The sequence below is a fragment of the Eptatretus burgeri genome, chromosome 10 (assembly GCF_056783735.1).
Source record: "Eptatretus burgeri isolate ZD-2024b chromosome 10, Ebu_testis_v1, whole genome shotgun sequence".
Classification (NCBI taxonomy): Eukaryota; Metazoa; Chordata; class Myxini; order Myxiniformes; family Myxinidae; genus Eptatretus; species Eptatretus burgeri.
Window position 1 is genome coordinate 14709784 of NC_140970.1, and position 27342 is coordinate 14737125.

General features: G+C 41.1%; 1 protein-coding gene across 1 annotated transcript in view; it reads left to right on the forward strand.

The window, feature by feature from the left end:
- The window catches only part of LOC147017967 (glutamate receptor ionotropic, delta-1-like), a 639638-nt gene that overhangs the window by 459232 nt on the left and 153064 nt on the right, over nucleotides 1–27342 (forward strand). Inside the window, exons 8-12 of the mRNA XM_085897103.1 lie at nucleotides 2543–2704; nucleotides 3008–3127; nucleotides 4785–4886; nucleotides 21959–22156; nucleotides 22436–22769. Of these exons, the coding sequence (XP_085753229.1) occupies nucleotides 2543–2704; nucleotides 3008–3127; nucleotides 4785–4886; nucleotides 21959–22156; nucleotides 22436–22769 (916 nt within the window). The remainder of the gene's footprint in view (nucleotides 1–2542; nucleotides 2705–3007; nucleotides 3128–4784; nucleotides 4887–21958; nucleotides 22157–22435; nucleotides 22770–27342) is intronic.

The window sequence follows — 27342 nt, forward strand, 5'->3', positions numbered from 1 at the left end:
GGACATCAACGTACCGCATGTAATCAATTTTGCTTCGGCCATGGCTGATTCGATTTGTCCCGCCATTACGAGGGCTTTCTGCAGTGTAAGCTACGGTTCCAAAAGCAACCGTTCACGTATACGAGCTGTAAGGGTTTTTTCCCACGAGCTGATCTCGTATCATTTCATCAGAGAGGTCACTCGACTTGCAATTAACCATAATCTCATGTGAAGCAGCAACAAACTGAGCAGTTGATTCACCCGGCCTCTTTGCTCGTTGACGAAACTTATATCGTTCGAAAACAACGTTCACCTTTGACATGAAAAATGCTGTTAATGCACCGACAGCAGCAGAGTACGTGTCCCCATCAACTGGGAGGGTATAGAATATATGCTGCCCTTCAGTTCCGATGCAGTGTCTAAGGCTCTAAGCAATGCGCTTCCTACCACCAGCATGAAGTTCTCAAATATGTGCATCCATAAGGTAAAAGGTATCAAAGGCTCACCTGGACTTGGTAAGAATGCAGCAGGTGGTGTAAGAGCAAGGTGACCATCCTCATCACCAATATGTTGTATCGTAAAATCAGCCAACACGTAAGTCCTTTGGCTCAACCGTTTAATGGCGGTTGATTCATTCATTAATATTAATATTCATGCAACTCCCAATACCACACATGCACCTCCTGGAGATTCCTGAAATGTGAAGCCATGAACGCTGACGTCTCCAGGTGTTTTTAATCATTGCAATGTACCCAGCGATTCGTAGCCGTGATGAACAGGCATTTGATAATATGAGTGAGGAAAGTGAAAACAACAACTTTTTCATGAAGAAATCGCTGTGGTCTGTTAAAGTCAAGGCATGGTAGAGCAGGCCAAAAAACATTGGCGGTTTCAGACCCCAGCGAGGTTACCCAGGAAATGCCTGAAGACCCAGAGAGTGAGGTGACCGAGGATTGTCTGATGAAGGATAAAATTAAATGAGTCTGTTAAGTATCTTCAAAAGGAGTGTTTTAATTAACCCAAACACCAAATTTTCACTCTTGCACTTCCTTGGAGTTTTCTTTGTATGCATGCAAAGTTTTAGGTTGCTAGGTTTTATCGTTTTGGAGTTATGGAGAAGACACACACACACACACACATTCTTTTAAAATGAATAGAAATATAATAAGACTGGTGTGCGACATTCGGAAACCGAACAGTTAACATATCTTGGCTTAAATGTAGGGAGATTCCTCACGGAGAACCCAGGCATGACCGTCTTCACCTCAATCTCGCTAGTTAATTATTTTTCTTGCACTGAATTAAATTATTTCCAGGGCATTCAATGAAACCAGCTCAATGAAGCTGGTTAATTTTGGCACATCCCTAAACTTTTTGTTCACTCAATATAATTCTCCAAACAGTAGAAAAAGATAAGTTTAATGCTTTGGAAATTTCCATTTTCTTGTGTATTTATAGACAAGGAGGGAACATCGCCTTACTTGCTTAAAGTAAATAGGTATTTCGGCTTCTTTATAAGAATCGCTATTTCTTTAAATTTTCAGATTTCACTCCAGATTTCGATGATATACTTTTATCAGTAGATCATGGAAAATTGGATCATATAATGCATGAAATCGCTCCAAGCTCCTAATTTGAAAACTATTGCACTTACAAAAGCGATGTCTTCAGCAAGTTGTAGCTATGATGAACAGGCATTTGTTAATATGAGTGAAGAAAGTGAAAAAAGAAATCATTGTGGCCTGTTCAATGCATGGTTGAGCAGGCCAAAAAATATGGCAGCTTCAGACCCCAGCGAGGTTAGCCATAATACGCCTGAAGACCCCAGAGAGTGAGTTGGCTAAGGATGGTGCCTGATAAAGGATATCATTAAATAAGGACATTAATTATTTTTAAAAGTGATGTTTTAATGAACCCAAACATCCAATTTTCACTCATGCACTTCCTTGGAGTTTCCATAGTATGCCTGCAAATTTTCAGGCTGCTCAGTTTCATGGTTTTGGGTTATGGAGGAGACACACACATAAACACACACACACACACACACACACACACACACACACACACACTGACACACATACATAATGACATTTATTAGTTTAGATAACCACCATTTTAAAATGGTGGTCACAGGACAGTTCTGAGATGGTCCTCGAGCCCAAAACTTTCAGCTGGCCCTCCCTCAAATCTGTGCAACATTTCATGCTTCTATCGTCAAAGGCACAATTCCTTGATATGTTCACCAATCTGCTGGACTAATAGAAGATAACATTGCTCCAAGCTCCAAATGAAATGAAATATCATCATAAATGAAAGCAGATCACATAAAAATGTGAAACAATTTGAACCCAGTCGAGACAGCTGAGAGCGAGTGCGCTTACCTCTCAGCCATCCTGCCAGCCTTCACCATGAGCTTATCTATTCTAGCTCATCATGATCTTTTGTAAAAAGTGATTTACAGGAATTAGTGGTTCTCAGGGTGTTTTTGGTCAGCTTGATTATCTGTCTATCTGATGAACAATCATGAACATAAAATTCAACTGGCGCTCCTCACTCCCTGCAGGTGAGCAGCCGCTACATCTATGATAGTGTTCTACTCCTCAGCACAGCATTCCACCAAAAACTCGAAGACCGCAAGTGGCATAGCATGGCAAGCCTCAACTGCCTGAAGAAATGGACAAAGCCATGGAATGGAGGCTCCTCCATGCTGCAGGTCGTGAAACAGGTCTGGTTGTTATCCCACTGGTCTTTCTTTTTTATGTGTCTATAATTGCCTGATATTTGTAAATTTGTTAATACTGTTTTTATTATGGTTTTATTTTGCAAAGCAATATGTGATTTATAAAATCTGAAATATTGAAAATTGATTGGAAATACTTAATTGGTTATAATCTCCTTTTGTGGGTGACAGCATGTGGGATGGAGCCATCCCATGGCCCAAAGCTAACCAGTTTATTTTTTAATTAGAATCACTTTTTCATTGTATTTCTTTCAATGACTGATTCCTTCCTTCTGTGGCATATGATAGGGTCGAGTGCAGGGTCTTTCAGGTATGCTGGAATTTAATGAAGAGGACGTGAATCCCAACGTGCAGTTTGAGATTTTAGGTACAAGCTATGGAGACAGATGGGAGAGAACTATCAAAAAGGTACGCTAACTTCCTTGCACATTATCAGCAATCAATGCATCACATGTATGTGATATTGTAGCAATTGCTATTCAACTAGACTTGCTTTGCTCAGAGACACACCATTTAAAATTGCTATGCACAAGCTGTGTCACATCTGAAGGACAATATCTAATGACATTGTCCCTCAGATCTTTGGATTATCAATGACCCCTCCCTTGCTTGACATTCTAATGTTTCAGATTGCAATGAATTGGCAGTTTATTAGCCCATCCCCCAGACAGCGGAAAATGAGGTTTTGCAATCACTTCTGTGTGTTTGTCTGTTTGTGTGTATCTGTCCGGGCCATAACTTTTTTTTTACCATTTGAGCTTTTGTCATCAAATTTTCAACAAAGCTTTATGATGAGAATATGGAGAAGACAAATTCATAATTTTGTTTAAAAAAAACTTTTGCTCTAGTGTTTGTTTGTTTGTTTTTTTACATTTTTCTTCTCAGCAACCACTTGTCGAATTGACACAATTTTTTTAGAAGAGGAGAAACTACCTATGGAGAAATGGAGGGTATTTTAGTGATAATTGTGACATCATAGATCACATGGTCTGGCAGCAATCTTGGATTAAATGCAAAATATGAAAACATTATATCTCTGAAATCGCTGATCGGAAAAAAAATTTGAAACTTGGCACATCTCATTTTACTCCCAATGGGGAATACGGGATTGTAAGGATGACGTTATTGGTGAAGCAGTAGACAAGCCATAAGTGTTTTAATCAAAATCCTTGTTTACCATTGAGAATCGGTGTGTACATCCAGGCTGAAGCATTTTTACCAATTGAGCTTTTGTCATCAAATCTTCAACACATCTTTATTATATGATTGTGGAGAACACAAATTAATAAAATGTACAATTTTTTTTAACTGTCGTTTTTATCGTTTATTCGAGTACAAAGTAGACAGAGTTTCTAGTTTTGATTTGTGCTATGTTCTGGCAATGCATTCTTTCATTTAGAGTACATTAAGCTTGCCATTCTAATTTGCTTGAGTGCATTTAATATTTCAGCCAGATTTATAATACTTTCTTGGATCAAGCATATCATTCACCACTTTACTCTGAAAAGGACTTCCTTAATGAATTGACCTTTTGAGATTGCTCCACCTTGATAAACCAATTCAGCTTCTATCTTGCTTTCCAATAACATTTTGATTTAATCAAATCATGTTTTATTCTTTCATAAAAATAATGTAAGACAACAATGTGAAATTCATGGCAAGCATAATCAGTCAGTGGTATCATATTTGTTTCTGAGTTGTTATTAAAATGCATAATCAGATATAATGTGATGTTTCTTCGAGTTCACTATCCTTCAGAAGGAACATCAAATTGGCTGTTTTCTCTGTAATGTTAATGGTTCCATGGGATCCTTTGTTTGAGCAAACCTTTGTGCCACCACTCTTGGTTATGTTCATTTTCCTTCTAGGGGTTGGGGAAATGGTTTAACAGGAATCTTCCTTGACCATTGCCCCTTATATGAGTCTATTTTGTTAGATCGAATCAGATAAAGATGTCAAATACATAGTATTAAGTCTTGAGTCGTGTTCCAAATGCAATTATATTGATATTTTTAAAGCAAAGATTAATGCAAAACAAGCAATATAATATGCAATGTCTTTTCAGCTTGCTATTTGGGATCCGAAACTAGGTCTCAATGGAACGTTGCAAGATCACATTCCTGGGCAAGACATTCAGGGGATGACACTACAGGCAGTTGTGGTCGTGGTATGTGCACTACAGCAATTCTTTGATGACACAATCACTTTGCAGCATGCAGTTCACTTGCACGTCAATCCTTACCTCCCTTATAACATTTACAACTGAACTCAATTAAACTGCAATGCAAAGTTTTTCACCTCCAGAGAACCAGCAGCTTCTGTTTCTTCATCCTGCTGCTTTGTGCCTTTTGTTGCATTTGCTATCACTGTCAGATAAAAGGAGATAGCAAAGTAGCCTTGGGCTTGTTCTTGCACTGACAGGTAGCCTGAGATAAATGTTCCTGCCATCAAACTCATGTTTCAGAATGACAGCTCAAAGAAAGGAAGTCAAATAGCAAGATTGTCTTTGTGTCATCTGTATCTAAAGGCAGGCCAGGGAGAGTATTGTTTTTGTTATAAGCCAGGCTAGGCCAGGTCTCGAGGCAGTTCTCAACCATAATGTCAGCTATGCATTTTGTAATGTTAATGGGTATTCTACTTGATTTCAGCTTTCCAATCATTTGGGCACAATAGGGGTTTATACATTTTTGGAAATGACTGCATTTGTTACTTGCAAGGTCGAAGATTCACAAGTGTATTAATTTGTTCCCTGATTATGTTCGTTTGTTATTCCATCAATCACCAACAAGTCGCAATTCTAAACCGATCTTAACAAAACTTAACCAACTGCGAAAGTAAATCAAAAGTTGGAATCATATTGTTTATGAAGTCAATAGATCAAAGGTCAAGGTCACACAAATCATCAATTCTAATCCAATTTACTTGATATCTAATATATATATATATATATATATATATATATATATATATATATATATATATATATATATATATATATATATATATATACAAAGCTGAGTTTGTGTATGTGGGTCTGTCTGTGGGTCATAAGCGTCTCCCATTCTACAAGCCACGCCCTCCAGCTCTCCAGAACTCACCACCTTATTTTTCTCTCGAAGTAGCTCAGATTGCTTTAAAGGCTTCAAGTACATTTGAAGAGTGAACAACAGATCTTCTATCATTAAATGAAGATACCGTTTTTAGGAAAAATAGTAACATTTTGATAACAACTCAAACTCTGGTAATGCATGTTTTGTCTGCAGCGATCACAGAAGCTGTCTAAATGGTAATATGCACTGCCCTTTGAAGGTACATTAATTCTCATATTATGCAGAGGAAAGAAAATAGTGATATTTCATTGAAAAAAAAAAAACTTTGTGGGACATCAAACGCAGTTACTTTCTGTCTGCGAGACAGTGACGTGTCACTTTTTACTCAATGTTTGCTTTCCAGAATTTGCAATGACTGTTACAAGCAAAGATATCCTGTGTTTGCTTCCGTGCGGAGTATGAAAAAAGACGTCCCTCCACATGACGTCATCACGCAGTGAGGTGTGCAATAGCAGGAATGTACTAATAATTGGAGCCTTACTTATAACATCCTAAAACTCATGGGAAAATGATATGATAGAGGATAGAAAGTTTATTTGCTGATTACTATTAGAAAGAAAAGCAAAAGAAGAATATATTAACAAGAGTAGGAAATATCATGCAAGTATGGCAGTTTTGTGCGAGGTGTCTCACGTCGGTTTCGTCATGGCTCCACCCCGAGCTCCGTGATCTATAAAGTACGGAGCAATCCTCAGAGTTGGGGCGAATTTGGGGTGGACTGAAAGGAAGAAGTCGGTCGGAGCTGTTGGATGCGAAGGTATTGAGTTGAATGGGAAGGTTGTCGTTGGATGGGAAGGTTGTTGTTGTTGTTGTTGTCGGAGGCCGATGGAAGGAAAAGTGTGAAAGGGAATTGAAGGAGTTCTTGCGAAAGTGTTCCGGCAGCTTGGCTCAGCTTACGTCTCACCTCGACGGCCAGCCTACTGGTCCCCTAACGACCTCGACCAAACCTCTTGTCTGGTCCTGCTACTGCTCAACTCTCGCCAGCCATTTTGGACTCCGCTCTCCTCCACTCAAGCTCCTGCTGCAGACACGGTTACCACACGTGCGGCTGTGGACTGAACTGCACAGCTTTTGTCGGGTGCCGCACCACGGAGCATCCCTTCCCCCGAAACACTCAGGTACCAAAAACTGTGACCTCAACTCCCTCCATCGCTGGCTGCAAAAGTTCCTTTCACAATTGGGTTTACTTTGTCTGAGTGTGTGTCTGAGTGTGTTGGCACGTGTCGATTAAGTAAGCCTGTATAAGATATTTTATCGGTGTGATTGTTGCTTTTGTTAATCTCGCGTCAAGTCTGCACCGTGTCTGCTTTTGTAAATTGCTTGTAAAATTGTCGCACCCCACACCTCTCTCATCTTTCCCTGCATTACATCCCCAATAAACCTTTTGTTGTGCCACATGCTTTTCCTCTCTTATTGTAAATAAATAATAATTGTAGAAATGTTCCCTGCTCGCCTTTGTCTTTTCCTCCATTGGCCCAGCATGGTTCAGATATAAGTTTAGCCGGGTCTTTATTCCCAGCAATCCGTTCCTTCCAGCTGGTCCATCCTTGGCAGTGCCGCTCAGCTGCATCCAATCCAGAAAGGTGATCTGTAGTTGGTAGAGTGATCCGGTTAGGACAAGGAGTACCGAGGGCGTGGTTCTCCAGTGGTTGAACCACATGGTTAATTAGGTAACCAGATTCACACATAGGCGGGAGGACCCTAGGCCACACGGTTGAGTTATTGACGTCCACGGTCGGTTAAGCGACCCGCGGCGTCATGGAATTGTCCATGAGCGACGGCCTACAATTCCGGGGAGTCTGGTGAAAATTGACGTAGCTTCCCTAACATAGTGGTCTTCTCACCCTACCCCGCCGGCCCACAACAGTTTGGTATCAGCAGTGGGATTGACCCATAAACATTTACGGGATCCGAACCCGCAACAATTTAGTATCTGGAACGGATTTGAGCCAGGGGTGTGCTTCGCACCCCTCTCCCTTCCCCCCAAAATTAAGAGCAGGATCCCAATTTTAGTTAATTCTCAGTACGGACCATGGCGGACCAAGATGAGCTAGTTCAGATGGGTTCTGAAATAATGTTAGAGAAATCCGTGGCTCAGGACGACAGTTTTGAGGGAGATCTTTCCCTCCAGCCATACCCAGAGGCAACATTGGGGCAACTGCGACAGCGACAATGCTTGGGCACCCCCTGCATCAAATTTTCCCCACGGAGGACCAAGAAATCCGTATCGGATCCACAGCTGATCATAGCAGATCGGCTTCGCCAAAGCCATTTGACATGAACCAGATGGTGGAGATGATGAGACAGATGATGGAACGCATGAATGTGGATTCACAAAACCAAATGGATGCGAACACGCAAGCACTGAAAGGGGATATGCAAAACATGGGAATAAACATACAAACACAAATGAAGGTGGACCTTAATCCTTACCACCGATCCAATATTATGTCGTCATAAGGAATTTGTACGATCTCTGTGTCTCTTTCAGCATGGAAAGATCAAGGGAAGTACAGGAACAAATGGTGAATGAACCTTTGGGGAAACCCAACCCCCCTCTCTCCAGGATGTGGTTGCAAACGTCAATCATCAACGAACTCTGTTCCAGCCAATGGGAGCTCGAGGTGAAGACGATGAGCCGACCAATGGGCGTTCGGATTAACCGTGACGTCATTATGGTTGAACCAATTGGCGTCTACCTTATTGAGACCTGCGTATAAAGCACACGCCTTCACTTCCTTCTTCACTTGCTGCGATTTTTACCCTGAAGAGTGCAGCACGAAAAGCTTCGGTCACTATTATGTCGTGTTTCTTTGTATCCATATTAAAGTTCTGTAGTACCAAACATCTGTTTATTTATCTTAAACGACGGTACTCACAATGTCAAGTCGAGCAGCTTAATGGCTTGGTTCGGCTTAATGGGAAGTGTCGTCCAGGTAAATTATCCGAGAGGTTTCTCTGGGCTTGTCTGCGGCACAACGTGGTCCCAGGCTTTATCACAAAGCACATTATCAGTTCCAAAATGAAGCACAGCACTACAATGGAGCGGATGTTTATTCTGGATGAGATCGGGCGCTTGAATCGCACACGTTCCGCGCTACGTCTTGTCCGACGCAATTCCTGGAATGAAGCACGTGGTTTCATGTCGCTGAGTGACACAATCCGGTTATGTGGATACATTGCAGCGATTGACCAACGTGCAGAGATGGTGGCACACAAGAAATGCGATTGTACAATCGACTGGTTGAAGGTGAAACGATTCGGTTCCCTGATCAAAGACTCATCCCAGCATGTCCTCAATAAATCAGACGAGTAGCTGTCTGACACGGAAAGGGTCGCGTTGGCGCACGGTTTTAACTTCGGCATTCCCAACCAGAATATCAAGAGGGAAGACATTTTTGCCGAGTTTGAACTCCTGTATGCTCAACTATCAACGCATCAGGCTGTGTCAAACGAAGCAGACCAGGCGCTGAGGGCGAGGCTATCGGACCTCGCGCATGCGTATTGTGGCATCGCGAATGACGTCGCGGATTTTCACATGCAACGGGATGTTCTCTTGGCAGTTCAAGTATTGAGAAGGAATGCTGCCATTCACATCTACAAACCAGATAAAGGCACCGAAGTGGTAATCATGAATAAGATTGATTACATCGACAAGATGATGGACATCCTGAAAGACGAAACCAAATCTAAACATCTGGGCAGTGTAACGGAACATGATCACACACCTCAGGTGGAAGGTCAGATCATCAAACGACTGTTACAGTTTCTCAAACGTGGAGAACTATCAAAGGAGGTGTACGACAGAATTAAACTTCTTGGAGCCCAGCGTACAAGAATGTATGGCCTACCGAAGATTCACAAGGAGAATATCCCTCGAAGACCGATACTGCCAATGGTGCGATCAGCACAACATCAACTTGCCAAGTGGTTGGGAGAGGTACTGCAACCAGTATTGGATTCACTTTCTCATTTCGTGGTTAAGGATTTCTTCACATTTGCAGAATCAATTAGAGATAAAACACCGACAAGTGAGCACAACATCATGTCATCCTTTGATATTAAAAGCTTGTTCACGAATGTACCATTGACGGAGACGATCAAGATATGCGCACGTTTGCTGTATCTCACCGATCTGGAACAACCGATGATCTCGGAACACGTCTTCATTGAATTAATGAACACAGCAACAAGGGAGGTGGAATTCAGTTTTAACAACATGATGTATGTTCAAACGGACGGTGTGGCCATGGGTTCTCCATTAGGCCCAGCTCTTGCAAATATCTTTGTCGGCGATCATGAAATGCAGAAACTGACTGGCCGGCAAGGGGTCGATTCCCCCCATCGTATACTATCGGTTTGTTGATGAAAATTTTTGCCTTGTTTGAGTCTCGGACGGCATGTGACAATTTCCAGGCATGGCTCAACACTCTACATCCAGCGCTGAAGTTTACCACGGAGCTGGAATCGTCAAACACGTTACCATTTTTGGACGTGTTCGTTGATAGATCCAACCTTGGTTTCACAACATCCGTCTACCGGAAGCCGACTTTCACAGGGCAGTATACTCGGTAGGACTCCTACAGCTCCACGAGAAACAAAATTGCCTTGATCAATATCCTGGTTAACAGAGCACAGAGGATTTGTTCACGTTGTAATCTTCCTGCTGAAATTGACAAAATCATGAATATACTCAGTGAGAATGGTTATCCTGAGCATATAGACAAGAGATACATACACAAGTTTCTAAACACGACAAAAGATCGGAAGATTGGTCCGGACAAATGTCCAGTCTATATCAGGATGCCCTGGAATGGGCAATCATCACGAAGGTTTGAAGCACAAATCAAACATATTGTACCAAACACGTTTCTGGATGTGCAACCCCGAGTAATCTTTACCTCTCACCGTTTGCTGACGTCAGTCAACAAGGATGTGCTTCCCACCTCACAAACCAGCAATGTTATTTATGAGTTTGAGTGCCGATGTGAAGCTCGGTATGTGGGCCGCACAACACTAAGATTGTCTGATCGGATCAAACAACACGTCCCCTTGGCGATTCGAAGAAAGATTGTGAGGGTTAGAACACAACGAGTGCGAGCATGTAGAAATATCCAGCAACCACCGGCCACTGTACCTGCTTCATCTGCCATTGCACAGCACCTGGTTGCCAACCCTATCTGTGCAGACCAGTACAATGCAGATATGTTCAGGATATTGAGCCGAGGTCGGAGCTCGTTTAATTTGCGTATGTTGGAAGTAACCTTCATCCTTAGGCCTAAGTCACATTTGGCATGGCGGCTGTAGGGTCTACAAAATCTATGGCCACTAGCAATTATAGGGCGGCCGCATTATTTCCATGGTCACACAATGTCGCAGTCACATATGTTTTTATTTTTCAGGTAGCCGCATGGGGTATTTAGAAATTGTGCAGACCGAAAACATGGGGGTGCCGTACGGTCTTTGATTTGATGTCGCACGGTGACCTTAGGGCGTCCCTGCGGCGGCCATAGAATTTTCAAGGCAGACGCAAGGTAGCCTCAAGGTGCCTGCAAGGCGACCGCAGGGGGGCCCTAAGGCGAATGTGCGGCCAGACGGACGGTAACGGGTGGGTATATATACCAGTTCATTTTTGACTGAAATAAAAATATAACATTTCAGAATATATCAGTATATATAACTGAATATACCATAACGATTATATATATATATATATATATATATATATATATATATATATATATATATATATATATATATATATATATATATATATATATATATATATATATATATATATATATATATATATATATATGTATATATATATATATATATATATATATTTTTTTTTTTATATATATATATATATATATATATAATATCTGAATATACCAGTTCGGAGTACCGTGGTGCCCCCAGAATCCGAACGCTCCATTGTTTGAACAAATTGGAATCCAAACAATTTTTTTCGAGAAAATTTTGTCCTAAAAACCGAATACAACATGGCGTTCATGTTTGTTCACGTGTGTCTCTCCTGCCTGTTCGAGCCGCATCTTCGCGCTTCGTTCATTCAGTGCGTCGGTGGAAGTCCTCGTGAAAGCATCTATCATGTGTCGATCGCTACTTTCCCTCGTGTTTTCACCTTGATTTTTTCTGTTTTTTTTTTTTTTACTCATCTTGTGTTTTAATTAATAACAGAAAAGCAATCCGATGACGTGGTGTGACGGACTGTCGGGCAGGGATTTAATTTCACAGAAAAACCAGTTGTAATTTGGAATATCCATGATTACGTCAGCACGATGCGTTTGATGAAAGTGATTGTGGTTCTGGGGGCATCATGTTTGATGAGCTGCCCTGCGGGCAGCGCTCTTGCAGAGTGCGCGAGTGATCGGAACCCATGCCGGAGCACGAGCCTGTGTGGACCTTTGGATGTGGTGATTGTACCAGTTTACATACAATACACCGCCACTGAAGGTCATTTACTCATCTTATTTAACATAAACATGGGTAATTTCAGTTGAAAGTGGGTTTTCTTGGGGTCCAGGAACGGATTAATTCACTTTCCATTATTTCTTATTGGGAAAATAGTTTTGGAATCCGAACTTTTTGCAACCCGAACAGCCTCCTGGAACGAATTAAATTCGGATTCATGGGGCACCACTGTATAGGCAATCACCTATACTCCGATCTCTAGCGGTAGCGGTCGACACAGACAGCCACGGAGGCCTACGTAGGACGCACGGTGGGCGTAGGGGAACCGTGCGTCGACCCTGCGTTGCCCGCAGGTAGTCACACAGACCGCAAGGCCACCGTACGTTGAACACAGGGATGCCTTAGGACTACCCTACGGCGATCGTGGAAATAGTGCGGCCGCCGTAATTTTTTGGGGTTTGGAAAAATTCATTTTTCATTGATAAGAGCCTACGGCAGCCGCACGAATAACGCAAGCCCACTGTATGCCCTATGTGCGGTCGACGTGGAACACATATACGTCACAGCTTGGCTTGTCGAATTGCTACGGCGAACGTAGAAATGAAAAAAGTTATAACGCCGCGCTATAATTCCATGGCAACCCCTATGGCCTGTAAAAGATAGCCATATGGCGTAGGGCCACCCTGAGGCCACCTCAGAAACTCTGCAGCTGCCGCACGTTTCTGTCAATTCAGGGGGGTACGGCTGCCATATCCTAGCCGTTGAACAAATGTGACTTAAGCCTTACCACCGATCCAATACTATGTTGTCAAAAGGAATTTGTACGATCTCTGTGTCTCTTTCAGCATGGAAAGATCAAGGGAATTACCTTAACAAATGGTGAATGGACCTTCGGGGAAACCCCTCCCCCCTCTCTCCAGGATGTGGTTGCAAACGTCAATCATCGACGAACTCTGCTCCAGCCAATGGGAGCTTTCGGTGAAGATGATTAGTTGACCAATGGGCATTCGGATTAACCGTGACGTCATTATGGTTGAAACAATTGGCGTCTACCTTATTGAGACCTGTGTATAAAGCACACGCCTTCACTTCCTTCTCCACTTGCTGCAATTTTTACCCTGAAGTGTGCAGTACGAAAAGCTTCGGTCACTATTATGTCGTGTTTGTTTGTATCCATATTAAAGTCCTGTAGTACCAAACATCTCTTTATATACAGCTCTGGAAAAAATTAAGAGACCACTGCAAAATTATCAGTTTTTCTGGTTTTACTATTTATAGACATGTGTTTGAGTAAAATGAACATTTTGTTTTATTCTATAAATTACTGACAACATTTCTCCCAAATTCCTAATATAAATATTGTCATTTAGAGCATTTATTTGCAGAAAATGACAACTGGTCAAAATAACAACAAAGATTCAGTGTTTTCAGACCTCAAATAATACAAACAAAACAAGTTCATATTCATTTTTAAACAACATAATACTAATGTTTTAACTTAGGAAGAGTTCAGAAATCAATATTTTGTGGAATAACCCTGATTTGTTAATCACAGCTTTCATGTGTCTTGGCATGCTCTCCACCAGTCTTTCACATTGCTGTTGGGTGACTTTATGCCACTCCTGGCACAAAAATTCAAGCAGCTCGGCTTTGTTTGATGACTTGTGACCATCCATCTTCCTCTTGATCACATTCCAGAGGTTTTCAATGGGGTTCAGGTCTGGAGATTGGGCTAGCCATGACAGGTCTTGATCTGATGGTCTTCCATCCACACCTTGATTGACCTAACTGTGTGGCATGGAGCATTGTCCTGCTGGAAAAACCAATCCTCAGAGTTGGGGAACATTGTCAGAGCAGAAGGAAGCAAGTGTTCTTCCAGGACAACCTTGTACGTGGCTTGATTCATGAGTCCTTCACAAAGACAAATCTGCCCGATTCCAGCCTTGCTGAAGCACCCCCAGATCATCACCGATCCTCCACCAAATTTCACAGTGGGTGCGAGACACTGTGGCTTGTAGGCCTCTCCAGGTCTCCGTCTAACCATTAGACGATCAGGTGTTGGGCAAACCTGAAAATTGGACTCAACAGAGAAGATGACCTTACTCCAGTCCTCTATGGTCCAATCCTGATGGTCTTTTGCACACCTCAGCCTGGCTTTTCTTTGCTTCTCATTGATGAACAGCTTTTTTCTAGCATTGCACAACTTCAGCCCTTCCTCTAGGAGCCTGTTTTGAACCGTCCTCTCCGTGCACTTCACCCCAGATGCCGTTTGCCATTCTTTTTGTAGGTCACTTTATGTCATCCTACGGTTGTTGAGTGACATTCGAATGAGTTGGCAGTCATCCCGGTCAGTGGAAAGTCGTTTTCGCCCTCTGCCAGTCTGTAGCTTTGTTGTCCCCAATGTCTGCTGGTTGACCTTGTTCTTATGAACCGCCGTCTTTGAAATGTTAAGGATGGAAGCAACGTGACGCTCACTGTATCCCTCTGCCAGTAAAGCCTAGGGCATAGCCAGGCTGAGGTAGATGAGGCAGTTGCCTCGTCGCTCATTTCCTGAAATATGATCTGGCCTGAGCCCTCTGGCCATCTGAGCTCCCTGGGGAGTAAACTACCAAAGCTACCCGGCAGTGCTCTGAATACTCTTATCTCCACTCCTATCACAATACCTAAATAGGACAGTTCATCTCTTTTCACCTCATTGCTTTTGGACCTCTGGCTATGCCCTTGAAAGCCAGAATTGAACCCTTCTTTTCCTCACTCAAAACTTTTCTTTTCAACTCTTTTGGCATGGTCAATAGTTATTTTTTTGATTCCAATTACTTTTGAGGTACTACTAGCACTGTTTTTGCCATCCAGCTGGTCCTATTGCAAGAGGATAGTGATGACCACAGCAGTGGTTTTTATACTTTTCCTTGTTAAATAAGATTTGGTTCAGGTGATCACCTAATCAGTACCTCACGAAGTAGAATGAGGTGTGCCTGTGTTGGAATTCAACAGACACTGGAATGGAATGGCTGCCATACATGTGGAGATGCTGATTTAAATTTTTTTTGGAGTGGTCTCTTATTTTTTTTCCAGAGCTGTATATAGATATGTATATATGTATTCCATATATATATATATATATATATATATATATATATATATATATATATATATATATATATATATATATATATATATATAGATATATACATACAGGGTGTCCCAAAAAAATGTACTCACATTTTGGCTCCTCATAACTCATTGAATTTTTCATTTATTTTCAGATCAAATTGACCGTAATAATGGCAGAAGTACGACAAGGTTTTGAAGAAAAAATTTATCATAAAGTGCTACTGGAAGCACGAAAACATCATGGAACTGCAAAGACAATTTAGAAGACATTTTCACAAAGATCCACCAACGTGATGCACCATTGCTCGCATCCGAGATAAGTTTGAAACAGATGGAACTGTGCATGATGTCCATAAGGAGCGTTCAGGAAGGCCACGGTCATCAACCACCCCCGCAAAGGAAAATTAATTGCTGGAAACCCTCCACCGATCCCCACGGAAATCTGTACGGCAAATGGCTCATGAGACAGGAATCCCAAAATCAAGTGCCCATCACTTTTTGAAGCAAATTAATTGGAAAAGTTACATTCCAAAATTAATCCACGCTCTAAATGAAGACGATCCTGACCGGAGAGCTGGATTTTGTGAGTGGTACCTGGGCAAATGCGAAGAAGATGCAGCATTTCCATCCAAAATTGTTTGGAGCGATGAGGCCAGCTTCAAGTTAAATGGCTCAATCAACCAACACAATTGCACCTACTGGGCTCCTGAAAATCTGCATGTTACTATGGAACATCATTTAAACTTATCAGGGATTACTGTGTGGTGTGGGATATCAGCATTAGGCATCCTCGGGCCATTCTTTTTTGACCAAACTGTCACTGGGGATGTTTACTTAAACTTGCTGCAGGAATCCGTCGGTCCACGTGTCGAAGAGATATTTGGTGATGAAGAGATTTACTTTCAGCAAGATGGAGCACATCCCCACTACCACCATGATGTAAGGGCCTATCTCAAAGCAACTTTTCTGAACAGATGGATTGTGCGAAGGGGCATTGTTGAATTCCCTGCACATTCCCCAAACCTCACTCCAATGGACTTCTTTTTATGGGGATATCTCAAATATAAGGCTTACGGCTCAAAACCAGCAACAGTCGATGATCTGAAAGAGGAAATTGAAAGACAATGTCTTGCAGTTACAAATGAAATGATTCGTAACACTGTTGAATCCATTGGTCCGCGTAATCGGCTGTGTTTGGAATGTGATGGTCGTCAGTTTGAACATTTGTAAACATGCATTTATACGTTTATACATTTAACCATTAATCTTGTTTCTAAGTCAATAAACAACACTTTTATTACACTGGGCTGCATTTTTTTTCAGAGGTCTGGGTTTTCTCAACGGTTCTGATATGTTTTTGCATGCTGAATTCAGAAATGTATCTAATTTTGCTCAATCAGGTCAAGTTTTTATGCTATCTCAATTTTAAGGAAAAAAATAATCAAAATTTTTGTTTTTTTAATTAGCATTTTTTAAATTCAAAATCAGACTTACATTGACAGAAAATGTACAAACTATACATATAATGACACACAAGTACACTTAATGTGGAATCAAGTGCCTTCTCAATTACTTTCATTTCTATTTCATAAAAATATAGATAAATCGTTGTTTCTGGCAACACCCAACTTCAGTCGCTCCAGCAGTCGCTGTTTTCCTTCGTCTTTTTAATGTTGAATTTCATATTAACGGTACTTGTGCGTCATTTAATATATAGTTTGTACATTTTCTGTCAATGCAAGTCTGATTTTGAATTTATAAAATGCCAATTAAAAAAACAAAAAAATTGATAATTTTTTTTCCTTAAAATTGAGATAGCATAAAAACTTGACCTGATTGAGTGAAATGAGATACATTTCTAAATTCAGCATGCAAAAAGCTATATGGGTGCCGTTATGGGTTCTATGGCTATATGGGTTCTATGGGTACCGTTGAGAAAACCTAGACCTCTGAAATGACACAGAACAGTCATTTAAAGAGTCAGTACATTTTTCGGGACACCCTGAATGGGACACCATATATATATATATATATATATATATATATATATATATATATATATATATATATATATATATATATATATATATATATATATATATATATATATATATATATATATATATATATATATATATATATATATATATATATATATATACACACACCTTGTGTTGGCATAGTGGTTAGGGTAGCGGTTTGGGATCCAAAAGGTCCTGAGTTCAAGCCCCGTTGGCCGTTTGAATTAATACAAACCAGGAGGTTGACTCAGCCTGTCATCCTTCCGAGGTCGGCGAAGTGAGTACCAGTGTACTGGGCCCAGTGTATGCCCCGGTTAAAATAGGTGTACCATATCCCTGTGTCGTAAGAGGCGACCAGGGTTGCGTCAGGAAGGGCATCCGGCGTAAAACCTGTGCCAAATCACTATGCAGATCATACGGATGATCCGCTGTGGCAACCCCTAACGGGAGCAGCCGAAAGAAGAAAAAGAAGATATATATATATATATATATATATATATATATATATATATATATATATATATATATATATATATATATATATATATATATATATATATATATATATATATATATATGTATATATATATATATATATATATATATATATATATATATATATAGTTGTGAATTCGCGCCCGCCGGCGTGCGATCGGCCGCTCGACTCGAATGACGGCCGCCTCGCCCACTGGAACGGACAATTCTGTCGTGACCCTCTCGGAACAACGCCGGGAGATAGTCACGGGTGGGGGTTTAACCCCACCACGACCGTGCCAATTTCCCAAGTGCGCAGGATAGGGTTGCTCGCTAAATTCGATCTACCTAAGTACCTGCGCGGATGGTCGACCGGGCGATCGTACCTAGCCGCAGGCCGACTCCGGACACAACCGCTTAAGCGGTCCGTTCCGTGCTACAATGATAACTGAGCGGTGTTATCGTCGGCCTCGAAGGTTCCGATTAATTATCGGGCATATTAAGCCCTCTACGAACCCTTTACGTGAAGCAGGATGGAGGGTCAATTAAAAGGAAGGAGACGAAGCGAAATGGGCACAGTACAACATGCAAGCACTTTATTTACACGATACACGGAGAGCACACATATACAGTCAAACAGTAAAAATGCACATATAGCGATTAAAACAAAAGCAACAATGCAGAGCTACAACCGAATAAGACCGACACACGGAAATACTTAAACAGTTCTATTTTACAAGACACGGCGCCACAAGATCCATACAAAAACCCCGAAAAGAAAATGGTGACTTCCCTTTGGGCTGTCGAGTCCCTCTCCCACGTCCGTCGACGTGGTCGCGCCTGGTCGCGACTCCGTGCCCTGGCGTGGTGGGCGAGTCCTCTCCAGCGTGCTTCGCGCCGGCACGTGTTGGCTGCTCGACGCCACGGACGGAGTTTCCGGCGCTTTCCCAGCGCGGATAGAAGAGGGAGAGGGGGGGGGGAAACGTTGTTGCTCGAGCTCGCGGTGTGGGGAATGGCAGACGCTCCGTCCTGCCAGCAGGGTCTCGGGACCGCCCACAGAAGATCAGGCCAGCGGCCACCACGAAGAGAAGAGGACGAGCAAGCCGGAAGACAGGAAGAGGACGAAGAGAGCCAGAGCACCTCCACTGCACTCCTCCCGTGTCCGTCTTTTTTCGCGCTGGACTCTGCCCTTCCGCCCCGCCCCGTGTTCGGCCCCGCCTCCCTTCGAGCTTCTTGGAGAAGCTTCTCGAAGGCGGCGTGCCCTCACGCTTTCCCTCCACCGCGCTCCGTCCGGGGGCCGAGGGAGTCAGTTTTTGGCTTGGAGCCAGAGCATTATTCCCCCAAAAAGAGGCCCCCACCTTTTCTCACCTTTGACCTTTGACCTGCATCGCTCTTCCGCCACTCCAAAGCGTGTGGAAGTCAGACGGGAAAAACAGGCGGGAAAAATCCACGCGCCATCGTTGTGCCTTCTTCTTTCTCTCCTTGCGTTCTCGACGGTTTCCAACGCGGAAACCGTCGTAGTGTGGACCGTGGAGGATGGCGTTCATCAGCGGGGGTAGTGGAGAAGATGGTGGTGGTTGTTGTGAGGGTTGCGGTTGAGACGTGGTTGGTTCAAAATAAAGATAGAACAGAAAAACGGCTATCTCAAAGCGTCGCAGCCCGAATGAATCACATAAATTCCCTCTAATTCCCTCTAAACTACTACACATGTACTTAGAGTTATCTCACGTACGGGCCCTGAATGGTGGTTTGCGTATTTCCACAGCCGTAACTATATATATATATATATATATATATATATATATATATATATATATATATATATATATATATATATATATATATATATATATATATATATATATATATATATACACACATACATACATCCATACATACATACATACATACATACATACATACATACATACATACATACACACACACACACAGGGTGTCCCTAAAAATGACATCATTTCGTAGTCTAATAACAGCTAATTCTCGCTCAAATGATCTCAAATTTTAACAAAATGTGTAAAAACTAATTAAGTTGAATGTTTAATCCTTATCTCAATGAGAATCGACCAGGAAGATGGATTGGGCATGCCAGTGATAATGACAATGTGCTGTTGAAATGGCCACCACGTTCACCTGACTTGACACCCTGTGATTTTTTTTCTATGGCGCTATGTGAAAGGACTAGTCTATATCCCCCCTCTTCCTACAAGCCTAAAGAAACTTAAGCAGAGAATCACTGAGGCGCTGGGGAATGTTACGTAAGACATGCTACAGCGTGTTTGTCAGGAGCTGGACCACCGACTTAACGTGTGTCGTGTCACAGGCGGTGCGTATATTGAACATTTGTGAAGTTTTGAGAAAACAGTTATAAAATCTACATCCCTCTGAATCTCTTGTTCGAATTTTGATAAATAAATCTTTTATTGTTCAACATGAAGCCTATTTACTTTCGTTTGCCTGGGACATGTAGTTACTTAGTTATTCAAGTTTCAAATGATGTCATTTTTTTAGGGACACCCTGTATATCTTTATATATGATATATATGCATATATATATATATGATATATATGCATATATATATATATATATATATATGATAAAGGAATACCCACCCACATCTCTCACCTGTGAATGGACGTAATAACCAATTAGCTCTCACCTAATCAAGTAAACCTAGGTGGCTAGGATTATATGAATAAGTCGACTCCTCCCATGCTCCTCGAGCCAAAGAAGCTGCATAAAGCAACCAAGAAATGCTACCAAGATAAGCCATTTCCTGTTCCAAACCCTTCCCAGAGATCAGCCAAGCTGTAAAGACATTCACAAATAGTACACACATGAGAATCCCAATGCTAAACATTCCCTCACCTGCCGGACCAGTTTCATCACTTATTTGGCGAATCAACAGTGACAGCACAGACAGAAATGTATACTAACGAGGCTTCCAAGCATGTACCACGTGCGAATGTCGAAAGCTGTCAACATGTACCACGTGCGTAATCTGTAATACTTAATATGTAATGTACCACGTGCATAATATGTAGTCACTATGTAATGTCAAAAGCAGTCAATATGTACCACGAGGCTCCCAAGCATGTGCAATGTGTGAATGTTGAAAGCAGTCGATATATAACTGCTTTCGACATTCGACATACATTCAAACACACAAATAAATGAGACAGACCAACATCTGATGAAAATTTTCAATTTCCATCACAACAAACGAGACAGACTAACACATGATGAAAACAGACAGAATAATGCACAAGACCAACCAATATCCTTGAAAAATCTTTGATTTTCGCAAGTAACAAGAAATATATTGTCCAAAGTACAATACTTGCAAAATCCATAAAACAAAAATTTGACCTTAAAATAATGGGTGGCTGAATTCAATGACCAAATGTGCAAATCCTCTTCAAATTTCAAGTCAATCAAATGAAAAATGAGGATTTTAGAAATCTCACCTAAGTTGTTGACCTTTGGCCTATGTTGACCCTCTGGCCTATATAGTGAAAAAAAACATTGACAGCCTCACTTTCGTCCTTTGGAATCCTCTGGTAAAGTTTGATGAAGATAGCTGAAAGCATTCGTGAGTTATCACACTCTCAAACAAACATACAAACGAGACAGACCGACATATGAAGAAAATTTTCAATTTTCATCGTAACAGACCAGACAAACCAATATACTGTTCTTGCAAATCTTCGATTTTACAAGTAACAAATGGTAATGATAATTATTCAATAACCTTATTACTTGTGTACTGCAGTAGCTATAGTAAATCATACTTTCCATGTTTGGATGTGTTAGACTCAAAAAGCTGTCAATGCAAAAGAAAATCTTTGGCTACACCTTTATATGAAGTACGGCTATTGGCGTTGAATGAAAATTATGGCAAAAAATAACGGATGATTTTTAATATAAATAGTCAGTTAAAGAAACAACCAGAATTATAACACTACAAAAATGGGAGTTGAGGAATGTGGTGACATCAATTTATTTATCTGCTGTATCTGAGCTGAAATGTCTTTAATCCTGACATAAACTTTGGCAAAATGTCCAGGAAGCTCCATTCGTAATGGCGTCTGAGAACGTGCTTGGACAGCCTCGGCACTTTGTGGGCTTCTCACTGGACGTCCTGGGCCTGTTGGCAGCGCAGCTGGGGTTTACCTTCTCCGTGCAGGAAGCACCCGAAAATAAATATGGACATCCTCTTCCTGATGGGAGTTGGAGTGGTTTGCTTGGAGAGGTCATGAACAAGGCAAGTAAAGGAAAAGGAACATTGAAAAAAGTTTCATCCATTAAACAGGAAATGATATTTCATCTATTTTTTTTCAACACATGCAACTGATCTTAACCTTAAATTGTCAGTGTGTTCATAGTTTTCATCCCACATTGTTTGTATGAAGTCATATTTTTCTGGGATTATGATCATCTCCATGTGTTATGTCATAGAGACAAGAAAAAAATCCAAGAGGTTCAATTTCTTATGTTTATTCCATTCTTGGTTTATTGTGAATTGTGCTCACTCCTGTGGCAGCGAGCAGACCTTGGCCTTGGAGCTGTAACCATCACACCTCAGCGAGAGGCAGTCGTAGATTTCACCCGGCGTGTTCTCGACCGAGGCATTGGATTACTCTTTAGAAGGCCCAGCATTGCTTCGGAATTCTTCTCGTGCCTCTCACCATTTGAACCCAGCCTTTGGACGTGCTTAAGTATTACTGTCTTTCTCATTGGGTTGATGGTTCATCGCTTGAACCACCTGCAGCACCCACCACACAGTAGAGCAGATGGAGGAGCAGAGAGAACCAGCAGCCATGGATCTGGCCTGGCCTCCACCATTTGGGCACTTTACTCCTCATTGGTGCAACAAGGTATGGAATCACTTTTTGTATAATTAAGAATAGTATTTGGAAAACATTCCCTCATCTGTTGAATTTTTCTACTGGAAAATTTATTTGTTGCAATCCTCATTAAGTGAGATAATCTTGCTGGAAATTTTCACTTACAAGTGCATAAGGTGTTTGAAGTGATGTGATTTCAGAATGTCAGGCCTTTATAAAAGAAGAATACTAGACTTGGTCAAGGCTAATGTCAGTCTGCATTGGCAGACAGTTCAAACAATAGGTTTATGAATTGCAAGTTGACAAAGGTATGCTAACTGCCGTGGAAAGCAACGTTTTTAAGCTAATGTTTACCTTTCATGAGACTAGGAGGACCCTCTCTAATCCTCTTGTTCCAATGTAGGATAATGCTCGAAACATCAGCTTTACTTTGCTTCTTATGGCAGTTAGCATACATTTATAAACAGCCAGTTGATAAAACATATATTTCTAAAGAGGCTTTGAGAAACAACCAAAGGAATCTTTGTATATAATGGCATTTATTATGGGTTAGACAAGATGGTGAAGAGGTAGTGACTTGTCTTTGAGCTGTGTTGTGTGTGATCATTTCTCAGGTTAACTTTAAAACTGGCAGACTGGTGTTTTACAGGCAGGAAGTTGAATCAATGTGTGTGCCACCCCTCCAATGAATGTTAAAATGGACGTCCCATCTTCTAGCATTCGTTTGGCGGACGTTAAAGATCCAATGGTGTTTTTACTGAGTAGGCAAGTTATTACTGTATCACTGAACAAGTTCTCAATTCCTTTCCTATTGTGCAGGGACAATGCTTTGGCATCACAGCTGCGATCCAATAATGATGAAATCAATGTGCTGATTCCTTCATTTGTGCTGAAACAATGTGCTGATTCCAATTTTTCTCCATTGTCCATTCTCAAATGACAATTCATTTGTTGGGGGTTTTTTTCCCAGTACTTGTTTTGTTTGTCAGTCACCTTTGAATTGAATAGTCTGGGTTTGGTTCTGCATAAAGATGGATCGTGGTGACTCATCATAGTGCTTAACAGATTACAAACTTATGCTTAACGGGTGTTACATCATAGATTATGCAATCTTTATGAAAGCGATGTTAAGCTGGCTGTCTCACTTATTGGCGCTTTCTTGTGGACATTAAATATTGCATGAAGCCTTTTTAAAAGGTAATCGATTGCTGACCATCCATCCACTGGGGCCATACCCTATACAGAGCGTCGGTGCTACCAACGCAGTCTCCTGGGTTAATGGGCACACTCCTGGATAGGTCGCCACTCCAACGCAGGATACTCGAATGGCTCAATCATCCCAGCAAGCTGGTATGCATTTTTCCAACCTCAGAAGGATGACAGGTTGAGTCAACCCAACTTGGTGTTAAGTCATGATTTGAACTCAGGACCCTAGGATCCAAAGCCCGCCACCCAAAAGATTAAGCCAACACCATGTATGATTGCTGACACCCTGAATCAATTTCAAATTCCTGCCCTGGTTACACCTCCTAATGAGATGGGCACCATCGGATGGCACACACTCTGCACAAATGCCAATCCGACAGTTAATGGTCTTGGTGATAATCAAACACAGATTAGACAACTCAGGTAAGTGCATTACGTTTGCACCATCCTATACCAATATAAGGTATTTACAATAGTAAAATCAACATCAAGACTTTGTGTAGTGTGGCAATATAATTTTAACCAGACTGAATTTTCCACTTTGATTTGATCCTTTCTAAATAATGAAATTTTTCTTCTTTGTTCGTATGCAGCACAAGGCTGCAGGGTAGCATCATTGGCTGAGGGCGCGGCCGTGTCGCTGGTGCAATGCTCTCTGCTAGTTAGGGCAGGAATATGGAATTTGGCCATGGTGCTAGCAATAGCTCATCTCCTCTACGCAAAGGACACCATGGGATCTATAACATCCACCAACGAAAGATCCCATTTAACGTCCGTCCGAGGGACAACACATACATTGATGAATCACCCTGCCTGTGAAACACCAGGATGACTATATATTTGGGTCAGGATTCAAACCCAGGCTCAACAGCATAGAGGCAAGTGTGCACATCTCTATGCCATCCTATCAGCCCAATAATGAAATAAACCAATGTCACCCGCAGGGTGACCCATATCTTGCCAAAAGGTGACCACGTGTGACTTCTTTAAGGTCACACTGAGGTGAACAGAGCTGCTATCCACCAGGAGCGACTCCTTGAGGAATATCTGCCTACGAGAGATTCTGATGAGAATCGTTCTACAGAGTAACCATGAAAAATATGCTTTTGCCTCATAACGTCACCAAATGACGTCATAATGTCTCAAGCTTGACATATCTAGGAAGCACTCATCGAGGTGTTAAATTTGAGGTACTACACAATATGGTTCCTAAAACTTGAAAATTTGATTTTTGCACCTCAGTTAGCACCTCAGGTGCTAACCATGAAGGTCAAAGCCAATCACCACCAAGAATTAATCAGCTGAGCGCCAGACCATGAACTATATTCCCATGAAGTTTGAAGACGATCCGATCAAAATTACTCAAAAAATAAGGGTTTCGTCGACTCCTCTGATTTGCGACAAAGTGACCTTGACCTTTGACCTTGACCTTCAAAATTTTATGCGCTGAAAGGGACCTCCTATAGGCCTCTGATATGCGAAGTTACAAAAATTTCCAATGATAACTGTGCTCTGCAGAATTTTTTATACGTGATTACAGACAAACAAACAAACAAACAAAACAAAACAAAAAAAAACATACAAGCTGACTAACATATCTTGCAAAAACTTCGTTTTGGCAAGATAATAACTGTGTAGCTTTTTAAATTTCGATTTTTAAAGTTGTGGAATGGAAAATGGGGCTGGGGGTGGTTAATTGTTTCCATTCAGCTTGTGACTTGTTTATGTCAAATACACTCACATTTGTAATATAATAACTTTAGAAGCAAGTCTTCAAGGAAACTAACTTTTAATATCCCTTATACAAGGAATGGCTTGTTCTCACGAGAACAAACTGGTTATTGTAAAATAGCAATGGGTGCATTCCAATTTTTCCTCCACGTCTAAACCGAAATTTGCATCGAAATATCAAAATTCAAATCTATTCTTCACGCTTTAGTGTCTGTCTGGTCCTCTTCATGTGTATATAATATCTGCACAATGAGGGTGTTTATACCAAAATGTTTATTTCACGAATGCATCTGTGACAGCTTCTCTGTTGGTTGCATCTCGACTGAGGAAATGCCATTGATGCAGTGTGCAAGAATTTAGAATTCGTTGTTCAGGTGACCAGTGAATTATGATCTACTTTTTATGTTGAAAGCTATCATTGCATGGTTCTTTAATGTCCACAAATGACAGCCAGCAGATGGGGAAGCCAGGTTAATGCCCCTTTTAAAAGGGCAGCAAACTCGATTATAAAATGCATGATGAAGTGATTAAATAGGACTGGATATCGCAATAGATTTAGTATTCCTAACATGAAGATGGCTTTCCTACAGTAAATATTTTTCAGCAATTCTTTGAGCAACTCATTTCACAATAGCAACTTTTATTATTAATTTTGCTGCATTCTTAAAAACATTATTTTTTTATTGTCATACAAGAATCAACCTGTGTGAGTGAAGAAATTGATAGCATCTTCAGTTTTGGTGTTTGTGATCACAAACTGTAATTAGATATCTGCGATCACAAAGCCATCACCAGGGTATGCCTCCACTGACGCCATTGATCTAATGATGGCATTATTCTGTTCGGACCGTCATATGACCTTGGCCTTCAACATTTAGGGATAATGTGTAAATTAAGAAAATGTGTCCCCATCTCCAGTCTATCCATAAAACTCAACGTCATGATAATTATAGGAAAATTATTTAAGTTATGATTTAAAAAAAAAAGGTGTTTTTGAAAATTGTCGGTCAAGATCTGGAAAAAGTAGGTCAAGGACACGAATCAAATATCAGGTGCACAACTTCAGTGCAGGTACACTATTATGATGCAAGAACATCTTGGAAGGCCAAGTGATCTTTAAGATTCTGCAATGGCAAAATTGAACATTGACAAAAACACACATTATTTATTTCAGGCCATTTGATGTTGACCTTGAACTCAGAGGGATATGACATAAATTAAGCATAAATTCTCCTTACTCTAGGATATGTATCGATGGCAATGTTGTTCCCATTGGACAACAATAAGTCGAGTTATGGTAAAAAAAATAATTAAAATTTCTATAATTGTCATGACCTTCAAAATTAGTTTGTCAAAAATGTCAACATTACACACTTTTTATTCCCATTATTGCAGCAATGCCAACCCTCCCGATTTCATCGGGAGGCTTCCGAAAATTCACCCAAACTCCCGCCCTTACGATCACTATCCTTATCCTCCCGAAATTTTGATATTTTTGCACTGTTCACTAATCAGAATGTACTAGTATGAGAATTGAATGAAAAGCATCGTCTGCTACGTATAGCATGTGGTAACTCCATAACGTTCGCTGCTACCAAATTGTACGTAAAAAATTGCAAATTCAAATGAGGAGCAGCGAAACATTGGGTCTGGATCTCGCTTATGC